Source organism: Lissotriton vulgaris, chromosome 2_1, assembly GCF_964263255.1.
Source record: "Lissotriton vulgaris chromosome 2_1, aLisVul1.2, whole genome shotgun sequence".
Lineage (NCBI taxonomy): Eukaryota > Metazoa > Chordata > Amphibia > Caudata > Salamandridae > Lissotriton > Lissotriton vulgaris.
Genome location: NC_141687.1, coordinates 750310208 through 750337434, shown reverse-complemented (window position 1 = coordinate 750337434; position 27227 = coordinate 750310208). Strand labels below are relative to the sequence as shown.

The 27227-nt window shown below is 42.9% G+C and overlaps 1 protein-coding gene across 2 annotated transcripts in view; it reads right to left on the bottom strand.

Moving 5' to 3' along the window:
* Positions 1-27227, bottom strand: part of LOC147731087 (uncharacterized) — a 654619-nt gene that overhangs the window by 186510 nt on the left and 440882 nt on the right. For both annotated transcript variants that reach the window (XM_086956052.1, XM_086956053.1), the window contains one exon: positions 8282-8593. In XM_086956052.1, the coding sequence (XP_086812178.1) occupies positions 8282-8593 (312 nt within the window). The remainder of the gene's footprint in view (positions 1-8281; positions 8594-27227) is intronic.

The following is a 27227-nucleotide window of genomic DNA, read 5'->3' as shown; positions in this document are numbered from 1 at the left end:
ATCTCCTACCCTCATGATCTTGAAAGACTTTAGGCAGAATTGGGTTACCACAGAGAGGAAGCTTCTCATGTATGAACGAGATGGAACACTTAGCCATGATTCCCTGCCAAATATAAACACAATCCCTGATGGCCACTATATTTTCAATGGTTTTCCCTAGGAAATAGATTTCTTAAACTAATATTAGGCTTTGAAGACGTTGTGGTCAAGGTTAGGTATTTTCAGTATTGGTGATATTTTAGCAAGGACTGGACTATTTCCTCTTCTAGTGATGCATTGATGATTCTTAGACTTAGTGGGGCTTTGGCACTGGCACATGATTGTATTACATTACCTTGAGTGGGACTGTGAATATTAGATGAATGTTTAGTGGAAGCTATAATCTGTAATAGGTCTAATATTTTAAAGAATGGCTGTTTTGTAGGGGTTATCTGTTGTACACATGGACACGCATTTGCCTGAGAGGCTTCCTTAAGCTCCTTTTGAATTATTGGTATGGTCTCTAAAATGACAATGATGTTAGCGGTGATGAGATAGCATTGTCACCCCCATAGTTAAAAAAAAAGTGCTGAATGTGTTTTTTAGTAGTTTGATTTGGTGAGTAGTGTTGGGCCGCTATGGTTTTTACATTGTTCTTTTAGTGCTCCTATGGCTTCTGGTATTTTGAGTGGCCTTGAGAGTTTTTCCAGTTCTCTGGTTGGTCTTTTACTGGTGTTGAGTTTGAAGGTGTGCTGTGGGGTTTAGCAACACTTTGTGATAGATTTTAGCTTCTGGGGAATACGTTTTTATTGAAAGAATTGCTATAATAGTAAGAAATCCAGTTGAATATCTATTTATTGTCCACCAAAATAGCTTTTAGTTCTTTAGGCCATTCTTTAAGGGACTGCTCAGTATTTTAATTAGTTTGACTTGGCCTTTTTGCGCAGACCAGGGGCTTGTGCAGAATAGTACTGCAAGGCGAACTTCCCAGTTGAGTATATTTATTTATGAGGTTGAGGGTAATAAAATCAACAGAACTGACTTTGTTGCAAGTTGCGAATTGTTAGAAGAGGTTATGCAGTGAGCAGAGTCTGTTTTTTGTTTAGTTTCAAGATCAGTTGTTTTTTTACCTATCTCTCTGGGTGATGTTTAGGTGATTGCAATATTGCATAGAGGTGTGCCTTCACACAAGGGTGACACTGTCACTGAAATGGCAGGAAAGGGTAGATTCCAACCATGGCGTTTTTGGATATTATCTGTGTCTTTTGCTTCCTCGCCGTAAGGGCTCTCAGATGTGGGTCCTGGGCTCACTGTGCCACTGGATTCAAGCTACCCTGGCTGATGAGGGGTGAAACCCTGAAACCGGTCCTAGGATGCTTGTTTCCGGTCCAGGGAGGACCTGGCTTGGCAGTTCGGACTGGACTGTTCCCATGAGGCACAGGGTCAAGACTGATTTGCATATGGCCAGGTCTAAACTGGGGTGGCATGTGAGCAAAAGAATGATGGATCTAACCCAGATCTTTTGACTGGGGTGAATGTTTTGATTTGTTCTGCATTTTGTCCATCAACTGTGTGTCTTTTGCTTTTTTGCCCTAAGTGCGCCAGGTATGCCCAGACGTGGGTCTCGAGCTCACTGTGCAACTGGATTCAAGCTATCCTGGCTGATGAGGGGTGAAACCCAGAAACTGGTCCTAGGATGATTGTTTCCGGTCCAGAGAGGACCTGTCTTGGCAGTTCGGGCTGGACTGTTCACATGAGGCACAGGGTCAAGACTGATTTGCATATGGCCAGGTCAAAACTGGGGTGGCATGGTGAGCAAAATAATGATGGATTAAACCCAGATCTTTTGACTGGGGGTGAATGTTTTTATTTGTTCTGCATTCTGTCCATCAACTGACTGTATTATGGAAGCAAACAATTGAGTTGGTTTGTCGTGAATTACATCTCTTTGGAGAAAAGCAGGACTAAGGACTGGTGTATTTATGTATGTCTTTATGAAGTATAGCATATCTGTTCAACAATAAGACTCACTTTTCATTATCAAAGGATCGTTCTCTCTCAAATCTCCACTTTGATTGAACATCATATGTCAAGAAGAATTGTAAAGTACGCTTTTTTGAATGCACTTGCTTAGGCTGATCTCGCATTGATTTTCTTTTTTTTAACTATACTACATATGATCTTGTTCAGGCTCATGGGGAAAGGATCATTGAACGTATGTATAAAAAAATCCAATTAATTATTAGAAAGCATACACAAAACCATCAGTCAATGTGTATGAATGACTATGTTTATATCTTATTATTCATAACCATTTTGGGAGAAACACATTCTGACAAAATAAAACATTCAAAAGGACATGCCTCAGCTACTCAAACCAAACATAAGTAGGACTAAAAACAGAAATTAAAAGTGTCCAACATATATGTGCACAAAACATTTTTTATACTCCTTTTGTACAAATGAACTATGAGTAACAGGCCATGTGGTCCAAAAGAGGTTTATGCACTGTATGCTAAATCCCAGTGTCCTTTTAATACCATTGTACTGTATGCGGAATAGCATCTGGTGGAGTTTCACTCCTCTGTAGGCTATAAGTGCTGAACCAGCATGTGTATAATTTGTTGTATATGGAACAGAAACAGGTTGAGGTCTTCAAGGTGCTAGTCTTAAATCTGTGTGGGACACTACACAACAAATAACACACACTTATTTAAATATAGCAGGCAGACCTTAGAGGTGCCCCTGAAAACCTACCAGTCCTCTATTGTGCTGGCTGATTGGTGTCAACTAGCCTGCTACCCCAGATGTGTTTCTTACCTACTGGAGGTGACAGCCTATGTTCTAAAAGGACGGGAACAATGCCTGTCCTAGAGGAAGGTGTTCACACCTATTCCAACAAGATGGCTAATGATTTAGCATATAAAGGTCAGGGGTTTCAACGCCCCTCTGCCTTTGACATGCAATTGATAAGCAGTTTCTGCTTCCCCCAGACCTGAGAGTTGTTACACCCTGCCCTGGGACCCATTTGGCACCACAGCAGGCGGGAAAGTTAGCTAGTCAGGAGGCCTGTCACACTTATAGGCTGAGCACACCCCTAAGGTGGGCAGCCTGAAGTGGACCGTTAAAGAAGGGTTTCACCGTCTTGTTTTTGGTGAAAGCAGAAACTCTGGGTCAGGGTTATGCTCACTACCTGGAGCAAGTGGTCATATAAGGGCTGTAATCACCCTATGGTAGGTATCCCATTGGCTGGCACCTTACACTTCCCTTAATGCCTCTCAATTGAGAAATTAGGTGGCCTCCTACCACCAGGGCCTTAAATTCGACCACCTGGGAACTGAAGAGGTGACCGCAAAAACAGAGAACCGAACACAAATTTAGAGTGAAGCCCAGCCTAACTTCTGGGACCTCAAAAACTGCAAAGACTCGACTCGTCCAGATGCTGTGCATCTGCTCCAAGGTTGGAAGCACGGCCCAGCACTTCGACAACCTGTCGTGTAGTTCCTAGGACTCCCCAGGACTTACACGTTTTGGATAATCTAAACTGAGGGCTTGGTGTGCAGACAGACTCTGGACACCCCCACAGGATGAGTCAGCCCGTTAGACAAGCTAGCTGTTTGGTGCCAATGCCATCCCCCTGTATTCTACAGTGGTGTGCATTGTTTCTGGCAACCGCCAAACTTGACAATCCTGATTCCTCAGGTTTTGTGGATAACAATACAGTATCTTTCGCTCAGTCACTCACGCTTGCTTTTTCTCAGAGTACACATAGAATGACATTTGAAATGATTTCAATAAGTGTGTAATGGTTAAGCATCAATCTAGTGTGAAACATGTAAGCTGCGTCAATCAAAAGACAGAAGCAGTCAAAAGTGATCGCAAATAGCAACATATTGCTAATAACATGAATAAAAGCAGATTATATAAAACGATAGGTAGCCTACTTAAATGTACCTAGCCTAGATATGTAGGTGAATCATATATGTAGGTGCTAGGATCGATCCCAACGGAACCCAATGGAAGTTAATGGAGCCTAATGGAGCCAAGACTCTCCCGGGGAAGTGCTAACCCCTCATCTGATGGTTCTGAATGAAGAACCCTGTCTCTGCGTCGAGGATGGCATCCCACAAGGGATGTCAGGTCTCTGCTTATCGAAGGATCAGCCTGCAGAGTCTCTGTCCAGCCTGGAAGGAATTATCCTCTGTTTTTCTAGGGGGGAGTGAGGATCTTGTATACTAAAGTGACCACTCCTGGGTTATTCGAGAATTGAGATGTTTTGAAAACATACATGTTTATCTTTTTCCAAACAAAGTACTCATGCACAGCTGGCTTTTGGACATTGATGGAAAAACGTGGTGACCCTGATACAGAATAAATTGGCCGTGCCTGAGGACAGGTTTATGTACGTCAGGTACAGGGATTAAGATAGGATGCTGAGACCTCGTTGTCTTAAAGACAGAAGAAAGCTACTAGGTAAAAGGTCACCTATGTAGAACCGTTATGTCGTGTGGGACGGACAAACTATATGTGATTTGTATGTACAAGATGGGACTATCCTAAAAGATAATACAAACCAGGTAGCATCTTCCTTGCAGTGGGGGAGCCACTTCCCTGCAGCCTGCAGGCACCTACCACATCTGCCCAGTACACCGTCTGCAGGCAGATCCGCCTCTCCACCCAATTTGGAGATAACAGGACCTCCAGGAGCTGCACAGCACCAATATCTGGAGCACTGAAGCATTTGCCTCCCTCAACGAAGGATTGTTGTGTATATTGTCCAGACACCTCCATCACAATAGACCAGCCAGCCCACCAAGGGACAATGAAACCTTTGAGGCTGATCCTGAGAGGGCCCCTTCTGTCTGTTTTTCGTTCCCCTCTACAGGTCTGCCCAATAGTTGTGAGCACCTTCGTTGCATGAAACCAGCCAAGCAACTCTCTCTGCACTGAAGCTCCCTCCTTGCCGGGTTCTTGAGCACTGACTGTGCCCACTTGCTCCAAAAACCATCACGACTTGAACACTCTGTTGGGAGCTCTTGGACTTGTCCACAAGTACCCTTTTGCAACCTGTTTCTAGGTGTCCCCCATTCTTTGGCAATGGTGTAGCTCATAGGGCTACCGACCCGTTAAGCTCCTCTGCGCTTGGACACTCCGGGCAGGTAACCACAAAGTGCTGGTGGTTCTTTGGACCTTAACCCTCTAGTACCTGAAGTCCAAAAGGGGACCACCAAAATACGATTGCAAGTAACTGTATGTAGTATATGTTTATTCCTCCATAGGAAAACATTACCGCGTAAAAACACATTTTGTCTGATATTTTAATTACCTGTAAAAATTGATAATTCGACTAGTACTTACCCAATTATGAAGTCCTTTGTGTTTAAATATAAATAAAAATATGTGCTATTTTTCTAAAATTGTTCTTGAATTTCTTCTTTAGTGTATGTCTCATTTATTGACTTTGTGTGTACAACAAATGCTTATCACTACCCTCTGATAAGTCTAAACTGCTCGCCCACACTACAACTAAAGAAAGCATTTGGAATTATTAATTTAGGCCCTGTAAACGAATAAGGGTCGTTAGGGCTTTCTACATTGTGTACCTCATTTTGGTACATACATAAAAAACCGCTTCCTAGAGCAATCTTAAATTTACACAAAAGTGTAAGTTTACCATGGGGAATCCTGCTTGTTGAATGTAAGGGTTAAGAAGCAGATGCTTTTGATAGTGAGAGAGGATAACTATCCATACAGGAAGAGAAGTGTTTGTGGAAAAAAGTGTGTAGTCTTTGGGGTAACAGTGTTAAAATGAAGGTGCAAACTGAGTGAATTACAGTAAAAGGGCAAGATCTCTCCAGATTAGTTTTTCTGAAGGCAATGATGATGCTCCTTGTCAGATTTACAGCTTTGCACCCATGTTTGCATGGCTTTCATTCCCATTAAGGACAGCAGGTATTTACTTTCCAGCACAAAAGATGTTTGGATTTAGAGCTGGAAAATGGAACCTTCCCTGCAAACAAATAATTGCTCTGGTCAAAACTGTATTGGTGTTTGTGGTAATCCGCCCCATTGATACAAAGCCTGGAATACTCAAGTAGATTGATTGGTCTCTGCTCATATTCCCACTAGGTTTTAGTACACAGTACGTATCCAATGCATCTGAATTTCTGAGCTTGTGTATGGAAAGGAATTTGTATTGAAAGGGTATGATCTCTGTCCAAATGATATGCCGGACAGCAAGTCTCTTCTGTGCTGTTGCAGGGTGCTTCGCACCACACACAGTCTGTTTATACACTGGTGCAGGAGATAGCACAGAGCCAAATCTACTTATTATTCTCCTATTAGTGTTGTGTTTTCCACTTCGTGCCATTCAGTGCAGCATCCCTGGATGCTACATTGCTTGAATTTGCAGTAAATTTGGTCTTTCCTGAGAGACCAGAGATTCTATCTTCACGGGAGTGAAGTGGTGAGCCACTTTGAGGAATTACTAGATTTGCTACAGAATTTAGAAACGGCAGCTGGAATGGACAAGTAAAAGTATGAGGCAGTGGTACTACGGCTCCCCCACAGGCTGTCAACAAATCAGAATGAGTAGGAAGTATCTCCATTATTGTGACACATATGGGTGCTTTCATTTTGCCTGTAATCTATGCTAATTGGGTTTAAGGGGCTAGCTGTTAATGGGTGATGTTTTTAGAATCCTTCTGAATGTTTCACCGATCACTGCACTCATGTTTTGGGGATGAGTGAGTACTCCAACGGGCAGAGTAAGGCGGACCCAGTATCTACCTGCTAGAGGGCGGGGTTAACAAAGAGACCAGTGTCCGGAACAAGCTAAACTGGCCTGACAAATGACAAGCACAAGGGGTCCCAGTGGGCCTTATTTGTATAGGTGTCACACCTGGCAAGGCAGTGTCAGACCCATTCAAGAGAGGTAGAAAGTTGAGAGTTTGGCCTCGAGGTGCTAGTATCCGTGAAACTCCCTTTAATGTTACCAAAGTGTGGAAATGAAGTGGGCCACAGTTGCTCTCCCAATCTCTTAAAGTTGTGTCAGTGTTCGTCTCAACTTGCAGGGTTCTTTAAAAAGGGTTGCCAAGATCTGGAAAAGCACTTAAGAGACCAAAAAAGTGCATGCTTCATGGAGTTGTTCTATATCATATTGTCTGATTTGATTTATTTTTTTAGTTCTATGGATAAGCTGAGTTTATCCAAGCTTCTTGGAGAGTGGCAATCTTGAGCAGTTGTGTTCACTTGCTCTATGGGTTATTGTAGTCACTCCATTTTACTACGAGTTAGAAGCTCATTATACATGTTAATGATAAACACAAATGAACGTGAACTTCATTTGTGCCCATTATGCCCAATTTCTGCCAACAATACATTAGATGCAAAAGCTTGGAAGATAGCCACATCTAATGATGATTGTGCCAGTGTATTTCTGCACCCAAATTCTTGCTAAAGTTTAGATTGATAGCTCTGAAAACGTTCTGCTGAGCGCAAATACGGAAAACATACGGGAAGCATGTGAAAATTGGAACCAGGACAGTGGTCATATGATTTTAGGTGTGATTTGGGTGCACAAGAATCTGTTTTTCCGTAGCAAGGGCTTGATGAGAAGGTTGATCCTGAAGGTTTGGTTTCAGCCCACTAAAAGGCACTAGGATGTACAGAAACCTAATGAAGGTTACTTAAGTCAAGAACCAGTGGTGTTCTGGTGGCGGTTAATATGTCTAGAGGCCAGTCAAAGCCCAACGAAAAGAGGTTATTGCGTTTCACTGAAGAATTAAAGTACCACACTTAAAGATCACTTGCTGTACAGTAGTTCCTTCCTAATTTATCCTAAAATGATAATATGTTTTTGCATAAGTGACAGAAAATTCATAGCCACTAATGGTGTTTTCCATAACCCCTAATGGCTTTTCCCATCAGACCAATGCCCAGTGTCCTGATAGTAAATTTGGTAGACGTGTGGTTGTGTATCCTGAACACTGGAGTTTTCAATAACAATCTTGTGTAGATGTTGACTGGACCCTAACTGTAGCTTTATATCCCAGCACGAATCTATTTAATCTCTTTACCCATTAAAGAGTTCTCATTCCTATAGCAAAAGCTACCGCTTCACAACAAAAACCTAATGCGTTCACACTGCAACACAAGAAAAAGACACATTGACCTAGAATGCTGGAAACATCAATCAAATATAAAGTACATTATATGATTCAACGCATAAAGGCTATTTATTCAATGTTCACTAATTAGCGTTGAGGCATCATGCATGAACCACTCTTTTTTTAATACGTACGTTTGAGAGGCAGATACATCTGTTTGTTAATAGACTGCTGCAGATTCTTGTGTTTCACCTTGCATACAAATTCTTTGTTGTAGTGTAAAGCTGTCGGAGTCAGCTCAAGCTCGAAGTAGCTGATGGGTCGATTCTCGATCATAAGTGGTGGCTCCCTTGAACTTAATCCATTCAGAATTTGTTCATCTTTCTGAAACCAAGTGACAGTCAGGTCCTTGGGATCACAACCCATGACCTGGCAGCTGAGGGTGAGAGGCTTCCCATACATTACTTCGCTTGAATTCACGATAATGTTTTTTACGACTGGAAAGTCTGTTAAAAAAAAGAAATATGCTCACAAAAAGAAAGCTTGTAGCAATTCATAAAAAAAACGTATTCCATGTACTCTTTTGTGCTCTTTGACCAAGGTTATACAATACATTAAAATAATTGTTGTGAGATATCTCAAAATCATTACTGTACTATGAATGCTAGTTAAGAATAACCTTCAACATATTTATAGTATTTACCACAGCATGACCTACCTGAATATTATGTTTAAGAAAGGATGTTTACAAAAAATCAAGTATCTTCCATTAGTTTCAAGGCATACATCAAAAACTATTAGTTCCAAAAAACGATATATGGCTCACCAAATCCAACAGAAACATGAAAGAAGGATTGAGAATCCTGTAAAATCCTAGTAATGACACCATTCAATTAGCCTTTATCTTAGGTGACTGTCAATTTTATCACATTTTTAGAAAATACAAACCTTCATCACTTCTCAATTTATTTCTTATGAACCAGTGGGAGCATAGGTTTACCTCACACCTATATAACCGCCTTTACCCCTATTTCCGCATTCTGGGGTCGATTACGATCGCGGACGGACTTGCGTCCGTCCGCGACCCCAGAGCAGGAGGGAACCTCCGCATGGCATGCGGAGTTCCCTCCTGTAGAATTAGGATGTGACCGCCACCCTGGCGGTCACATCCTCTATTTTTAACATTGCCGCGGGTGCAGCTTCAAGCTGCACCCGCAGCAATGTTAAAAATGCACGCATTGCATTTGCATGCAGAAAGAGGCAGGCACCGCGCTGTGCCTGCCGCTTTCTGCATGCAAATGCAGGGGGGTACCATAGGTACCCCCCATGTGCACCCCCCAACCCCCCTTCACCTAGGGGGCCCGCAACAGGCCCCCGCAGTGAAGTTCCGTATGCTTTTCCGCGGCGGAAAACCCGCCGCGGAAAAGCATACTTTACTGGCCATCCTAATATGGTGGACGGTGTCTGGAAGACACTGTCACCATATTAGAGCTTTTCCGCCGCGGTTGTAATCCGACCGCGGCGGAAAAGCTGCGGACGGAAACCAGGACCCACCAGCCATCCTAATCTGGCGGTGGGTCGTTGGTCAGTCCGCTGCGGATTTTCCGCATCCTCGGGGCCGGCGGTGGCTTCCGCCGGCCCCGAGGATGCGGAAAATCCGCTATCATAATGACCCCCTCTGTTTGTAGCTGAGATCTAAAACCTAAAAGACAAAAGACAACGTTTGGTATATGTTAATATTGCAAACAATATGTCTGCTGAAGTGGGCCTCATGCTCATATCTGGATGGAGTTTGTTGTCTATCTCAGTTGTCTTCTCTTGATTCATTGACTTTCCATCCAACTCTTAGTTTTACAGCCTATGAGACTTTCAGTCTCAGAGTGTTCTGATTGGATGATTTGTTTCCTAAACGACATTGTTGAGGGACTATTTGTTTATTTTTGGCCACACCATGTGCATTCAGGTGTCTCCGTCAGCAGCGGCTCCTCCTTCATGGCGGAGGAGCGTCGCACCACTGCCTGGCTCAGAGCCAATAAATGAAAAATAAAACGATGTTCTAGCATCGTTTAATTTTTCATTTGCAGGCTCTGAACCAGCTTATGCAGGGTGGGGAGCGGCATGGTGAGGAGGAGTGCTATGTGCGCATATGTGTTTGGCCAGCAGGCTCAGGCCGACCAAAACACACATGCACACTTAGGTTTCTCCAGCTCAGCTCAGGACAATCCCTGCGCTGCTCTCATAATATGGGAGCAGTGCTGGGATTACACAGGGAGTTCATGATGCTTATCCAGTGTTTGCTGGGACCATGAAGGACGAGGCGTGACGCAGGAAGAGGGGGTGGCAGCTCCAGGTAAGTGTTTATTTTTTATTCATAACCCCCCCTGGCGCTCCTCCTCCCGCGCTCCCCATGCCCCCTCACCACCTCTTTATTGTGGCTGCCCCCACTAGTCTCCTTTCTCTGTTTCTCTTTTCTTCTTCAGGATTACCTATGCCCTGTAAACCAGAGACATACTTGCTTTGCCAATGCTAAGGATTTTTTATTTTACTTTTGTTGTATATTCTCCTCTTTTCTGCTTATCTTAATTGGTTGTTTTTGTACTTGCAGCACTGTTTACTCCCTGTTTTCTGCAGAAATTCAACTTGTCCACCCCATTAATTTATCACGCTAAATAACAAAAGTTGTCGTCTTTCAAAGTATTTGTGGTTGTAAATGTGTTTCGTTTTCAGAATTCTTGAATCGTCCAAGATATTGAGCTGTATAATATTGCAATTTGGCACAGTCCTGCAGGTTTCAAGCAACATTTCTTTGTAAACCATTACAATGGATGGGTGGACAGATAAAATGTTGTTTTAAAAAAAAATAAAAAATAAACTTTATTGGCTTTTAAGAAAAACAGACTGGCCGTTTTAATAAAACAAGGTACCAGAGAGATATTTGTCCTCCCTTTCTCCCACCCCATTAAACAGCAGCTAGGATCTACTGTAGTCACATTATACATTCTGTAAGGAATTCCTTTCCCTTATCTCTGTCCAGATTCTCCCACGCCAACATAAAACCATTTAACTCCACCCCCGTCACTCCCTCCTCCCTGGCTCCGTGTCAAGATCCCTCACGCTTTCGCAAAATGTATGGTTTATGTGTATCCTAGATATCTTAGGGTGTCTCTATTGTCCACCAGCAACCATCCGTCAATGAGTACATCAGGGTGTTCTCACCACGTACGCATTCGTCTCCTCAGGCTAACTCAGGGCCAGCCGGTCTCGAAGATCCGCCAGCATAGATGCCCATGCCATGAGATCATCTTCAATATTTTTCATCCTCTCGGACATGTTTCATTCGGACTGCTTCCGCAGTCGCCCACTCCTACATGTCTTTCCACCATGCCTCAGCTAATGGGGGTGTGGGGCGCTACCACATTATCGCAATGCGTCTTTTTTCTAATACCTGCCTCAAAAGGACAAATTGTCTTCTCAACTTCGTGTTTTTGGGAGCAGGAAGCAGCCCCAGCAACACTGTTCAAACCTCTCTGGGCACTGCCGAACCCGTAGCACCCTTTAAATGTGCGAGTATAGTCTCCCAGTAGGGTGTCAGGACTGGACAGTGGACAGGTCCATAATATATGCAGAAATTCAGCCTCCGTTGCTCCACAACGCGGACATGCACACAAACAGTCTAGGTAGATGCTACTGCTTATCCATGGGGGAAGATATGTCTGAATTGTATTGAACTAGTTTAAATCGTGCACAGGAGCTTACACCCCGGACTCTCTCAGAAACTCTCATCCATTTTCTATCCATTAAAGGTTTCCCAACTATAGCATTGCACTTCACTTGCACAGGTAGAGTCCAACCCGGAATGTCATCTTGGGGCACCCAGTATACTAATCATCGTCCATGTGCCATATAGAGCATTACTTTAAGTACATGGTTGCAGGGGGGTTCCTTAGGGAAGGACGGCCAGATCTTCCGATCCACCTGGACACACAAATACACATAAATGAAAAGCAGTAACGTGGAACACAATCTCAATGAGCACTATACCAGCAGAGAGGAGGTGGGGGGAGCGACCGTTCTTGTTGAAGGCAGGACGGTCACAGCTTGCACGAGGGCGAGGGCAGCTCCTAGTCTCTGTGGGTGGGAGGGGCAGCTGGGAGGCGGGAGCGAGGTGGAGGGAGGGTCTGGGAGGGGCCAACAAGAAGCTAAACAAAATGGCACAGTGGGATTTTAACTTCTTTGTAACATTTCTGATGTGCACTCCTGTTGCTTTGAGCGTGAGAAGCATCATGCAACTGCAATGAAGAGGCTTGGTGTTCTTCGTTGCCATACCATTGGTGCAGCGCGTGAGTGAGCTTCAAGCTCTCTGTGTCAACCCGCTGTATACCATCTTCTTTCCAGACAAGATGGTTTTGCTGACACGTGGCGCAGTGCCACAACATTAGGCAAGAAGGATGTCCATGGGTCAAAATATCACCTTACACAGAAACCTGGGGGTCTAAAGCAGGAGTTAACCAAGTACTCTAAGCTAATGAGACTGGGAGCCACAAAAATGTGCAAGGTACAACCATACAGTCTTATACCAAGTAGGTAACCCAGCGCATCAGACCACTTGCAACAGTAGGTGAAACCCAAGGTCCAGAGATGGATTCCCATCAAAGTCTTGGAAGTGATCAAATGTTTTCATCTGGTCATCCAGTGGTTGGGCTAGTGTGTCTCTTGATCACTGAGACTGCTTCTAGACCCACCGCGTCGGACTGGGATCAAAGCCCACGATTGCCTGTAGACCATGCGTATGATCACCAAACTTGCGAGGTTTCATACTAGGACCTTGCAAACAGGGTCAAAAACGTTTCATATACGCCGGTATATACGCAGCATACAATGAAGCTTGGAAATTAAATCAAATTGAAACTGCCGAAAAAATCCGAGAAATTGATTGTATTAATTTGGAAAAAACACTTTCTGTAGTGGACAATGGGTTAACGACTCTGTCCTCCAGAATCTATTCACTGGACAGCATTGTATCATCTGCTATTGATATAATAGAACAGGATATGATAATGTTACAACATGGTCAGTCCCAATTGTGTTCTATTGTACAGCTAGGCTAGATGTTACAAAACCTGCGTTCAGGTCAAGTACCAAGGCGTCTATTCAACATAAAGTTATAATTTTCTATCTTTAACCTTACTGATAGACAAATCTCGTTGGCACAGAAAGGAGCAGACTATACGGTGCTAAGCATTGAAAAACTTGAGAGATTACCATTGACAATGTCAGAAAGACCTGTCATTGAATGGATAATACATGGCACCATTCAATCCCAATAACGACTTTTCAGTTTCAATACTGCCAAGAGTATATACCAAAAAGAAGGGGATTTACCTATGCCTCTGTGTACAAAATTACAACACTTAATGTTCATCAAAGAGAAAACCACACTGTTAGCTAAATCAGACACTTGATTTATGTCAATTACTTTTGAAATTCATAAATTGTCCGTTACTTGCGACAAGAAAGAATACATAGTCAACTTCACATTGAACACAACAAAAAAATTTTTTGCAAGGGAAAAAGCACGAAAAACAGACATGTGAACAGTTATTGTGTAAATTAAAGTGAACATATCAACATAATGTGCATATACATTGTACACAGTGATGAGCAATTATCTCAAAAACAGTAAGAAGCAAACTTTCATCAAATCCAATCAAAAATAGCAGTTTGGGGGGTACGTCTTATTCATTACCAGCCCAACTTCCTGTAACACTATTTACTATGATATTGTAGTTGTGTGAATACAGGGAATAGTAAACCCCAATATTAATTAGGACATGCCAACAATTTTAGGCAAACAACAATGCTAAATGCCGACGCGTTTCGAATGCCAATGTAAAAATCATCGGATTCTCATCAGGGCGTGGAATTTATCCGCAGATACTGTTTAGGGAGAGAGAAAGGGAAATGGATTTAGAAAGATGAACATTTAATATAAGGGAGCTTTTTCCAGTTAATGCATCGTCCGATGCAGCATACCTTATGCGACCAATGAATTATGGTCGTTTTAGTCTTTTAGGAAATGGTCATCATATGCCGTGGAAGTCAACCTGCAATGGAGTGACATTGGCATGGTGAGTATTTGTGTTGATGTATGGGCTGGCGCTACTACGTGCATACAGTTATGTAGCCGAGGGATTTACCTCTGTGTCTGAAGCAGCCGCTCAGAGGTCGAGGCCGAAAAGGATGCAGTTCTCAGTTCATGTATTCTGTCCCTTTGGAAAAATCTACAAACACAAGGAGATTGTGTAGTTTTAGCGAGTATATACCAGCAGGCCTGTATGAAAGGTTGGGTAAAGGATACATCAAATCAACCTGGAATTTACCTTTTACACATAGATGTTGGAGTGGGGGCAAGAAAGAGGTATTTCTTAGTGGTACTAATTGTAAAACATCACTGAGCGGTACACTCCTATGCGAAGGTATAAACTTGCATGGATCTTGCAGAGGTTCATCAAACAACCTTTCATGTCATCTGCATGGTACCCCGGCTACACAAATACAGCCATTTTTCAGACATCTTTCCAACGGTAGCTACGTTATATTAAGTGACCACAGCTGTTGTGGCATGATGCCAGGAAAACCCTATCTCGTAAGCGTAACTTCCAGGGTCATTTGTTGTATGCAAGTATTGTATCCAAACAGCAATCCAGACATGGAGGCGGCATTGTGGCCTTCTGTGAATATCTCTTCTATTCGAATTGATACTTTAAGCAGAATGAAGTATATTCTTTTACAGACAACTGTGCCTTTAACCTCGTCCAAAGAGACGTATAACCTGCAAGCTGCAAGGACAGCTGCAGAGATACATACCCTATTTTCGACAAACTGCTCCGTGCATTTCGTAGAAATGTTAAGCAAAATTTTAAACATGTAAGATACCAGTGGCATCGCACATGTATTTAAGACAATTTTTTCAGGACTGTTAACACCTTTTGAAACGGTTCTGGGCATCTTCCCGAATTTTGTGCGCTCTCTTTTCGGTGGCCTGCCTCTTATTTTGGGACTCGTAGCAGGAATTTTATTTTTGTTCCTTCTGCTCCGATATGGCAAGCCAAGTCACAGACAAAACTGAGGCTACGATGGAAGAAACAATCCTAGCAATACGATACCGAGACCGTATCACTAAGGTCCTCGGATTGGCCCAGCTAAGAGATCTGAATACAACCTGGTTTCTTTCCTTCAGACCGATCCGGCAAAATTGCATCTTACCTGTGCTTCGATGTCTGCTATGCGGAGAAGAATGCGTGTTAGATGTCTGTCTTACACTACCATCAATGGATGTCGACGCTTTGCTTTGTCCGGTAACGACTCACGCAACGTGTTGTCCCCAGCGGCTACAGATTCTGATGACGGCATTCGTTGAGACTTCACCACTATGATCAGGTGGCGGTGAAGTACGAGATGAAAGCGACACCACACAGGTACAACCTACTGTGAACATTGCTGATCTAGACACCGATGATGCCAATGCATCTCATATATGCACTATTTCAACCTTTTCCGAGATGGCCCAACTTTCACCTAGTGTGGTAGACGAGTTTTTTGCTGGTCTTTCTGAGGTAATGCTCTCTCCTAACAACGAAAATAACAACTGAAATAGCAAGTACACAGTGTTCCCTGAACTCTGAATTCGGCCTTCAGTTTTTATAAACAACACTGCTGAAAACACTTGGAACTATTTTTTTCCCCTTGAAAGAAAAATTATTTTTCCCAAATTCCAAAATATTTACCTTTTTTTGGCACAAGGTACTCTGCTTAAAGTAGAACTATTCTTAGAGAACAGAGCTTCTATTCCTAGAGACTCTAGAGATAATATTTGTAATCAGCCTCTAGCACACTTACAATCTTGTATGAATATGTGATGAAATGGTCTCGACCTTCTCTTCTGTATTAAGAGCCATTTCATAAATGTAATTTTCGCAATTCATTCAGATGATATTTATATTTGCATTATCTGAATGATACCACTGCTTGAATGCGTACAGTATAATACTCATTTTCGCGTATCTATACCATTTCAAATGCATTTGATGTAGTTTGGGGTGGGGTGGAAAACACATGCATACCTATATGTTTATATATTGCTTAGTATTTAGTAATGATGGACATTATACTTGGAGTGGGTGTTGTTATCTTATCTAGGACCCTAATTAAATATTCCCGATTTATGCCCTTATGTGGTTATAACAAATCATACCCTTATAAAGGCATAAGAATCAAATCCATATTTAGTAATAGCCAATGCAAACCAAATACAGCAAGGCTACTTCCTTAGACTCCTAGAGAGCACAACGAGTTCTTTCAACAAACCAAACCTCCAGCAACCTGAGAATTACCCATGCTTTTGTTTTTGATTTGTCCTAGAACTCCTGCGAGCACTAAAAGAACGGCCAGTTCTTAGTGACATCTTTTATTGACGTCTTATGTCCAACCTTACGTCAAACACGGCACCTTCCAGGTATTAATATACCAGTGTTTGCCTTAAGCAACACACAGTGGTGTGGAGCAGAGAGGCTATCTACTTATCCGAAGCCCAGCTGATGCGAGTGCCGAAGGAAGCTGTCCCTCCCATTTGACGCACTGAGAAAGACGCTGTCTTTTTCTCCTGCCGAGAAAATCCAGCTCCAGTGTTTCCAGGCACCCTTGCGGGTTACTGGGAGATCGAGTCCTGAGAGCGAGATACAAGACCTCCTCCATTCTAATACCAAGGTAAGGCAGTCTGTTAGACTTGGCTTGAAACAGCTACACTGGCTGCCTGTTGAGCAGCGTGTGGCTTTTAAAACGGGGTGCATTTTATTCAAGTCTTTGCATGACTCTGGCCCTCTTTTCATTAGAGATATGTTTAAAAGATACATTCCATCCCGCAACCTCCGGTCTATTCACAAATCCCTTCTGATCGTTCCCTCCTATAAGAGGAAGCGTCTCGGAGGCAGTTGTTTTGACCATCTTGCAGCTGGCTTCTGAAACTCTCTCCCCCCTCATCTGAAACTGAATGACAACATCCTCAGTTTTAGACACTCCCTGAAGACCTGGCTCTTCTCTCAGGCGCATTGCTGAGCTGCTTATTCTCTACCATGACCGCTGCGCTACTTTCCTTCCTACAGCGCCATGAAGCCCCCGGGCGTACGAGCGCTTAACAAATACATGCTAACATTAACATTAACATTAACATTAGACCCTTAGAGAATTCTTGATTCAGATTCTTGGCTAAAACTAACTTAACTTAAACTGCAGCTCATTTACTCCTCCCACGTACTAGGCTTAGGTTAGGTACACCGGGGTAGGCGTATTTAGAAGCACCAGTTGAGTATGTTTAGTCAAACTTTTATCATTGTATGTAACTGTATATATTTTATACCTTTTAAGTATCATATTGCTCAGAAACCATATCAATGCTTTTACAGTATTATTTCATAATACTACTTTTACTGTACGCACTTTACTTTATGATGAGTATTGCAGTTGTGGCAATTCATTGTTCTTGCATGAGAAAGAAGACTGCTCAATAAATAACACCTTTTATTGAAAACGCCCGTCTCTCTATTTCTCTGCACTCTGGTGAAACTAAGTATGCACAATTGACTGAGTGAAATAGCTATCTATTGTTTTCACGCAACTCTGGAGATATACTCCTTATTCTGGGGGAGCAAAGTTGTCATGTTTATGCGGTTGTCAGAAGCTGAATCCCTTCTTGTCTAATCAGGAAAGTTCACTCCTCCCTGTTCATTCGAGAAAGTTTCTAGTGACCTCTGAGCTAGCTGGCAAACCTAAATTAAGTCTAACATATTCCATAGAGACCTAGTCGACCTCAGTCTTACGTCTAAACTATCGTTTATGTTATTCCAATGCGCATAGCCTATTGGGAAAATAGAAACTACACTACAAAAGTTTTACATGTCTCAGCAGCTAAAAATCTCCAAAGTTGTTTTTCACTTTGGCAAGGCTGGTCTCCTGTTGACTAATGCTGGGTTACCTTATTAATAATTTAATAAGTGATAACTTCAGTTTGGGAACAGTTACTTCTTCCACTAATTTTAGTTGTAATGTAAAATCCTCTGTATAAACTATACCATTACAGTTAGACAAAAGGGTGTCCCTCACCCACGGGCTGGCTATGAGGATAACAGTGGCATTCTTAGATCCTCAAATAAGAACACTCCTGGACCTGTGAAGACCAGAAGAAGGTCTACCAAGCTGCAGGAAGAACCTGCAGTAAGACTTGCTTGCCTTGACCCAGGACCCTGGAAGTGACTCCAAGGGTCAGCTACTGGGACACAACAAGCTTCCAGAGGCCTTTCCTTCTTTACAGTTGACACGACCGAACTGGACCTGATCTCATCCTCTCTGCTGGTCTCTATGGGAATGAGTCCTGACCACCACCTACTATCCACAAGGTTCTGGAACTTTGGCTATGGACCGAGTGTACTCATCCCTACCTGACTGCAATCTACACCAGATTTGATGCCGAATGGTACCTGACCGACGGCTTTGACAAACACAGACGTCGAGCAGCACCCTAGCGATTCCGGACTTCACCACTCTATGAGCACCACTTCCAGTTTGCACTACTGGTGACTCGTCAACAACCACTTTTTGTCCCTAAAAGTTCTGAAGTCAAAAGGTACACTTTCCACCGTGATAAACCTGGTGCCTGTATGTGACTCGAGCTTCATTGAGGTCAGCCCTAACTTTTTACTTAGATCTGGTCTAGACTATCCGGTAAACTGCGGATGGCAATTGGTGCTTCTTGGCACAATTTCTAATCCAAACTTTAAAAATTCATATCTCTGGTTATATTTATAGGATTTTTGTTGTTTTGATGTCATTTTCCTTATCAAAATGCCCTCACCGCCACTTGATACCTGACTGACACCGGTCCCGGGGGAATTCAGCCACCAGCAACCCACGCACCACGAGGCGCCGACAAGTGTTTTCCGCACCCGGATGCGAATAAATCATCGCCGGGCTCCCGCTGCGCAGTACGCCCGCGTGCGTGGCCGGGCCAAGGGCGGGCCTGTCTGCACCAATCAGCGATAGAAAGAGGCAGGGCTGGGCCTCCCCTCTTGGTACTGTGCTTTGAGAAGTGTTACCTGGTCTTACTGTTCACTAAGGACAAGCGCGACTCTGACACTGTAAGTCTGACCTACTTGGCGCTACTGTCTTTTGGCAATATGTTATATCCGTTTGGCCTTTTACTCTCTACTTTACATCCAAGGAGGTGCACTGTATGGAAATGGGGAATAAGAAACACCCAAGCTCTGCACTAGCATAGTCTCCACCAAAATCCCACCTGTCAATAATAAATTACATAACAGGGGCAATGGGGGCTTTTGAGAAGCTCATTTTAAGTGTGCAGGAAACTCTAACCATATGCTCAGAGAATTCCCCTAAAATAGTAAAATCTTGTACACTTCCTTCAAGTGCAGCCCAATTCATTGAATTGCAAACTGAGAGAACCGGCACTGTGAGTAAGTATAATAACGAGATTGTGCACAATCTTACCTCAGCGGGCACTTTAAATGCCCATCCCCCATCTAAGTGTCCAAAGATTCCAAGGAGATGCCCAGTAGATTCTATTGAAGCTCCTCCTGATGGGCATATAAAGGCTAAAAAGAGGGCCCCAGCACAGAAGCTGGGTGCAACCCCTAAGTACCCTAGAGCTGTTAATAAATCAGTACCCACCGCACCCCTAGACTGCATTCCATGGGGGGACCTCTGTTCATACCCTGACTGTACTTATTAAGACCTCTGTTTGCATTCTTACAGACCGACTTAAAGCTATAGAATGTGCTGTGTTTACTTGTGCTGAGCGATTAACCTCAAGAAATCTTTACTATGGGACAAATGATCATGCTAATGCCAATTTTGATGCTTTAAGCTCTAGAGCCTCTCAGACTCCCCTGTTACAAAAACATGCACCAGGAACCCCAAATTACCCAGACGACCAGCATTAAATCTAGAGCCCCATCCTCGTCTTGTTCAAGGTACTGACGTAGGCAGGGTTTTTAACGAAGATGCACCCACAGCTTTTGTGTCTGACTCCTGCTCCGGGGGGTTCTGCCATTATTCACCCTTTTCCTGTCAAAGATCAATTAGATCTTCCCCCTTCTGCTCCCCCATATGTGGTCATTTTGGCCAATGTCCCGACCCTAGGTGTCCTTCCTCAAGAAACATGGGACTCGTTGAGTAACAAGGCTCTTAACTGGTTAAACACCAGTGTTGGGATAGGGGGAGCACTTTTTGCAGATTTTAAGATGGCCAGACGGGTAGGGTGGGTTGGCAGGGGGCCCAAAGTGCTTCAGGGGGACTGTGTGGTACTCTCTTTTAAAACCCCAGCACTAGTTAGTACAATACTTTTGAATTCAAATCAAATCACTAACCTACCGCTAGGTTTCTTTTATGGGCCCCCTTTACAATTGCCGATACAGATGAATGCCGAGTCACAACAATTTTTCCAAATACAACCAACTGTCCAACCACCAATTCTAAATTCAATCAATGTACGACCCTTGATGTAGCCTATTGTAGCATCCATTAGATTTGATTGTCTCTCAAGTCTCGCTGGGGTGGACTGACTACAGGCTGAACTAGTGTTAGGAAGCTCTTTGTAAAATCCCGTCCCTATTACCGCAACCCCTGTTAATAACGTCCAGATAGAAGAGGATCTATTGGTTACCCAACTAACTGAGGAGCGGGCTGCGCTGATCAATGAGATAAATATGACTGTATATTTACTGACTTAAGTACCATTACTGTCTTATGTTTGAATGTAGCGGGGCTCCATAGCAAGAATAGTTTACCTGAATGGTTAGACTTTGTGACAGGTTTTAACATTATTTGTTTGCAGGAAACATGGGTTGTGGAACTAATCCATCTGAATAGGTATAAAACATTTACTTCTCCAGCTACTCCATCGAGGCATGGCAGACCCAAGGATGGCATCTGTATTTACGTGTCAAACAAGCTAAGGTCTTCTATTGCAAATGTAAAGTTCCCTAACACTTTTTATCAAATTGTTTCTGTCGAGCTTTCAGGCTCTTCCCAGTTGATTTTAGTTAACCCGTTTACCACTGCATCGATTTTGCAGCAGTGCGTCTCTTCCGCAAAACGGGTTGAGCAGCGTCGGCCATTGGCCGACGGCAGCACTGGGGAGGTAGTGCTGCCGTCGGCCATTGGCCGACGGCAGCACGGAAGGGGTTAATGGCTATAATAATGCTTGTGACTCAGAGATACCGGTCATCCTGGACAAACTTGATACTGATCTAGAACCTTTAATTACCAAGGGTAATAGAGATGGTGGTGGGGGGGACTTTAATATCCAACCATGTAAATTGTCATCCAACAAGATGTGTGGTTTTATTGTCACCAATAAATGATGATGTTACCCATGTTATACACTCAGAATATGGTGAGAAACTTAACAAGCTTATTTTTAAACACAATTTGGGTTTCAGCAATGAATTTGGGAACAATCCAGTTGAGGTACCCTGAACATTTGATGAGAGTATGGGTAAAAGTGTAATTGATTTTCTGCTTTTTCTCAACTGTTACTCTGCCCTAGTTATTAACTTTGAAATCCACGACCTAGCAGTGAGTGACCACTTCACTCAGAGCCCAGTGTTGAGTTCTGATTATGTAAGAGAACAAGGGGCTTTTAAACACACTTTGTCTGTGGAGAACATAGAACTCTCCCGATTAAACGGCTACACCCTACGCTGGTCAATAGTCGAATTGAATGGTTTCCGAGAGCAACTAATTCACCAGCAAAGAAGGCCTTTGATGTTAGTTTAGATGACTCAGCTGTAGCCTCTGTAATTATGGAGTCATTCAGTTGAGTTACTGGGGCAATCAAAATTGGCCTTACTTCCCATCAGAAGCGAGGTCTAGTAAAGAGGAAGCCTTGGTTTGATCTTGCATGCTCAGTAGCCCATAAAAACCTAAAAATAGCCTTAAAAAGGACACCTAAGAATTATTTGGAGGTTCAGCATAGGAGACGGCTGTACGGGCTTGCTTTAAAAATACGCAAAATAAGTTTAAAAGCAGAGGCGTGGGAAAAATTGTATGATGCTAGCTGTAACAATGATACTACCGCATTCTGGCGTGTGGCAAATTCCCCCTTTGTTAGCGAGGATAATTAGCCAAAACTGGAGACGGCAGTGAATGAAGTTGATTGGGTAACGCATTTGTCTAAGCTATATGCAGACCCAACAAAATGTGATGGTAGTAAGTCTACATCAGCACCGATGGTGGATATTTCATCATCTACCATCTTTTATGACTGGTCCGATCTTACTTTTTACCCTGGAAGAGGTCAATCTGGCTATAAGGTCAAGCAAAGAAGGTATAGCACCAGGTCCTGGAGGGGTTCTGATTGACCTGTTTAAGGCTAATATTATTCTGGGGCCCTCTCATGACCCTTGTCTTTAGATCATGCCAGAGTGTTGGGTTCCCAATGTCATGGTCCAAGTCACACATTGTTCCAATATTTAAAAAGGTGACCGCAACTTCCCGGCACACTATAGACCCATTTTCTTGCTACGTTCTCTAGTTAAGGTTGTGGGTCGTATAATTCTAGGCAGACTGCAAAGTTGGGCTGACTGCAATAACATCATTTCGGACCTACAATATGGATTTTAAGAGGGAATTGGGACCATGGAGCAAGACATTAATTTGAATCTGTTACTGGGAAAATATGCTCATATCCAAAGAGACAATCCGTTCTAGGTCTTCGTTGATTTGTCAACTGCTTTTGGTTGTGTATTTCATGAAAAGCTCTGGTCCGGTATGACCTTAATGGGTATAAATTGCACCACTGTTAACTTTTTAAAATACCTATATTCAAATAGCAGTGCCAGGGTTCGTTTCGGTGCAAGGGGCGAATGTACATGCTCCTTTAGTATGATAAAAGGGGGTTCATCAAGGGTGCGTGCTCGCCCCTTTTTTGTTTAATTTGTACATTATTAATCTGGGAGACACTCTTGCTAACTCGTGTACAGACCTGCCACAAATCAATCATCGTCCAATTCCTATTTTGCTATATACGGACGACGCTGTACTTATGGCTCAACCCCCATTGGCTCTGCAGCGTCTCCTTGATAGTTTTGTGCACTTTATGGTGAATCTGGGATTCAGAAGTAATATAAGCAAATCTTTCGTAATGAAAATAGGACGTAGTACAACTAAGATTCGCAACATCTTAGTAGGAAAAGATACCCTTCCACTAACTTCTTCCTTTTCATACTTGGGTAATTTATTTGACTGTGAGGGGAATTGGAAAAGCGCAATCAACTCTAGAGGGTTGCAATTCGTTAAATTAATTACAGCCCTGTGCAACTTTGCAAGGAAGCTGGGGTGTAAACACCCAAAAGGAATTCTGACTATCTATAATACAAAATGTAGAACCATTGCTATCTACCGCTCTGAGCTGTGGGGGTACGCAAACGAGGAACAACTACAGGTGGTAGAAAATGCCTTCCTTAAAAACCTTTTGGCTCTCCCTTGTAGAATTCTGGATGTCATTCTGAACTGGGTGTTACCTGCCTACCGAATCTGATAAAGATACAGCCAGTCCTTCTTTGGCACAAGATCTGGACTTCGGATCACATGGAATTTATTCGAGCCTTAGTAAAAGGACTGCTGCGATTCTGATTCTGCTCTAAAAAGTCCTTAGCTTAAGCTTATTAAGAACTTTATGTTAGACATCTGTCATCCGGAATATTATAATCAACCTGAAACCTTAAATAGTACTATGAGGAAATCACTAAAAACAGAATGTTTAAACCTTTTGGAGGAATTGAGATTGTCGAAGTGGTCAAACCGACTGTCCAACACAGTCAAATGGTTTTAACCACTTCTTCAATGCAACCATACCTTTTTGTTTATGTTTTTAATGCCCAACATAGATTTGTTTTAACGTGCTTTAAATTGGACATCTTTCACAGTCTGACGAGCTTTCCAAATGTTAACAACTGGTCTAGCAAATTAATCCAATGCCCTTGCGACAACATGTCTAACCAATCAACAATGCACATATTGTTCTTTTGTGCATTTTTTACAGATCTGAGGAGATCTTTTATTGTAACTTTGATGAAATCTTAAAATTTTAAACAATGTTGGCCTGCGTTTTTATATCTGCAATTACTCCTTAAGTGTTGTTAGTGATACAACATAAGTATGTGATGTAAATACTGTCTATGTCAAATGTTTTTGTGAATTGTTTTCGAAAAAAACATAGAGGGTACAGTTGAATATGTTTTGCAATAGTAACCTTTAATGAAAAGAATTGTACGAGAAAGAGAAAATATTCAGAGCCCAGAGTTAATAAAAGGACTACTGTGGCATGAGTAAAAGCCTTATCTATGGTTTAAGAAGTATTTGTTTGTTTAAATATTGTTCATCTACTTGGCACCAAAGTACTAAACAAACGTTGGCCGAGAGTGGACATGTGGAAATGTGTGCTTTGACAGGGTGATCAGCTTCCCATTCCGTTCTCAAAAGAGTTGTCAGTCAAAAATGACTAAAGATTGTGCCCCAAATAAAATCAGAACAGTTATGCCATGGAGAGGCAACTGAATCAAGGAAGTCCAGGGCTCAATGTACATGTGACTGCAAAAGGACAAGGTGGCCACTTATCATCCTGCCAACAGCCTTCAAGGCTGTGGCCACAGAAAATGTGAGACAAGATCTATAACAGGGAAACCTTTCAGTTAGTGAGGCCAGAACATAAGCCTGTGTTTGATCATTTTGATTTTGGTACACATGCTTGTCATCAATTTATAGGGGAGAATGGCCATCATCACAGTGTGATGATTCACTGTGTCCCTGTGGTCATAACCTTTAACATAGCATTACCACCTGGCCCACTGGTCAAATTATTACCAATTTTGAGGGGCAATTTAAAGACAAAGGAAAATACTGTTTCTGTTTTTTCTGTTTCGCAGTTAATTTGTGCACCTTGAATGCAAGCATCACTTTGCTATTCTGCCTCTTTTAGAATGGCATCCCTGAAATTTAGTATACGGACCACCACTAGTCTAGGGGGTGCCCTTAAATGTGGGGGCCTGGCCAGAACACTATGCACCCACTCTGCTGCATACAGTGTGTGGGAACCTAGCTGGAAAAAATTGTAGTACTGCAGGGACACTCAAAGCTTGCCTTGTCTGCTTCAGCAATGCTTTCTGGAAGGACTACAATCCATATGTTGTTTCCCATGGACCTGTCTTCCAAATCATCAGATCTGTACTTAAGGAATATAGGGCCCGATGTAGGTAGGCATTTACCGGTCGGTAACGGCCGAATTTGGCCTTTACCGACCGGTAAATGCCTTTTCGTATGTAGGGGGCATGCATTCACAGAATCGGTATTTTTACCGATTCTGTATTTACCGATTTGGTACAATTACCGAATCGGTAAATACAGACTCGGTAAAAATACTGAATCTGTAAATGCAGATGTAGGTGGCACTTTTAAGTGTGCCACAGGCCCTTTAGAATTCTGTATTTACCATGTAATACTATTGCATGGTAAATAACGAATTCAGGTGTACATGCACATCTGTCCATGTACATCTGTGCCATGTGACACACAGACATGCCCTTAGGGCATGTATATGTGCCACATGGCACACAAGCCTGGAATTGGGGTGCTACAGGGTGTCAAAGTGACACCCCGTTCCCCCTTGCAGGATTCGGTATTTACCGATTCAGTAAATACCGAATCGGTATTTCCCATTGATTCCTAAGGGCTTCAAGGCCCATAGGAATCAATGGGAAATACCGATTCGGTATTTAACGAATCGGTAAATACCGAATCTTACAGATTCAGTAATTGTAAAATAAAAATTCCCTACATCTGCCTCATTCCTATTTACCTACTCTTAAATACCGAATCGGTAAAATTCGGTATTTAAGAGTAGGTAAATCGGAATTACCTACATCTAGCCCATAATCTGTTCATTCAGTTCTGACACCTGTATTTGTAGAAATTAAATTTCAGGCTGCAAGAAGAAAAGCATGCCCTCAGTGTGATATTTTGTGCTGGTTATCTCATAGAAGATTCATATGCACAACTACTTAATTTCCTGTGATTTTCTGGTAGCCAGAATCCTGGAAGCATTTATGGCCAATTTGTCTGCAGTTGTGGTTTGAGGATCTTTAGCCTACCCAGGTGAAGTCTCTGCTGTTCTTGGGATTTCTATTGATCATGAGGAATTTTCCCAAGTTCTGAAATGTCTTTGGTTTCCCAATGTCATACTTGTTGCACTTGGGAGCCTAAGGGCTCATTGGTGATTATGCCTTTTATTTACGGGATCTCTTTGTGCTGCCATCCTTTATTTACCAGTTCTATTCTGCATTCCATCCATCATTTGTTGCAGTTACACTTTTTGCCCTAAGTGGGATGAGTATGCCCAGACGTGGGTCCCTTGCTCACTGTGCCACTATGAGCTAGCCTGGCTGATGAAGGGTGACATACCCCGAAACCAGTCTCAGGATGCTTGTTTCCGGTCCAGGGAGGACCTGGCTTGGCAGTTCAGTCTGGACTGTTCCCATGAGGCACAGGGTCAAGACTGATTTGTATGTGTCTGGGTCCAAACTGGGGTGGCGCTGTGGGTAAAAGAACAATAGATTTAACCCAGATCTCTAGTCTGGGGGGGAATGTTTGAGTCATTCAGCATTCCGTCCATCATTTGTTGCAGTTACACTTTTCGCCCTAAGTGGGACAGGTATGCCCAGACGTGGGTCCATTGCTCACTGTGCCTCTGGATTCAAGCCAGCCTGGTTAAAATAGGGTGACATACCCTGAAACTGGTCCCAGGATGCTTGTTTCCTGTCCAGAGAGGACCTGGCTTGGAAGTTCTGTCTGAATTGTTCCCATAAGGCACAGGGTCAAGACTGATTTGCATGTGGCTGGGTCCAAACTGGGGTGGGGCAGTGGGCAAAAAAACGATGAATTTAACCCAGATCTCTTGACTGGGGAGCATGTTTGAATCATTCAGCATTCCGTCCATCATTTGTTGCAGTTACACATTTCGCCCTAAAAGGGATGGGTACGCCCAGACCTGGGTCTTTTGCTCACTTTGCCACT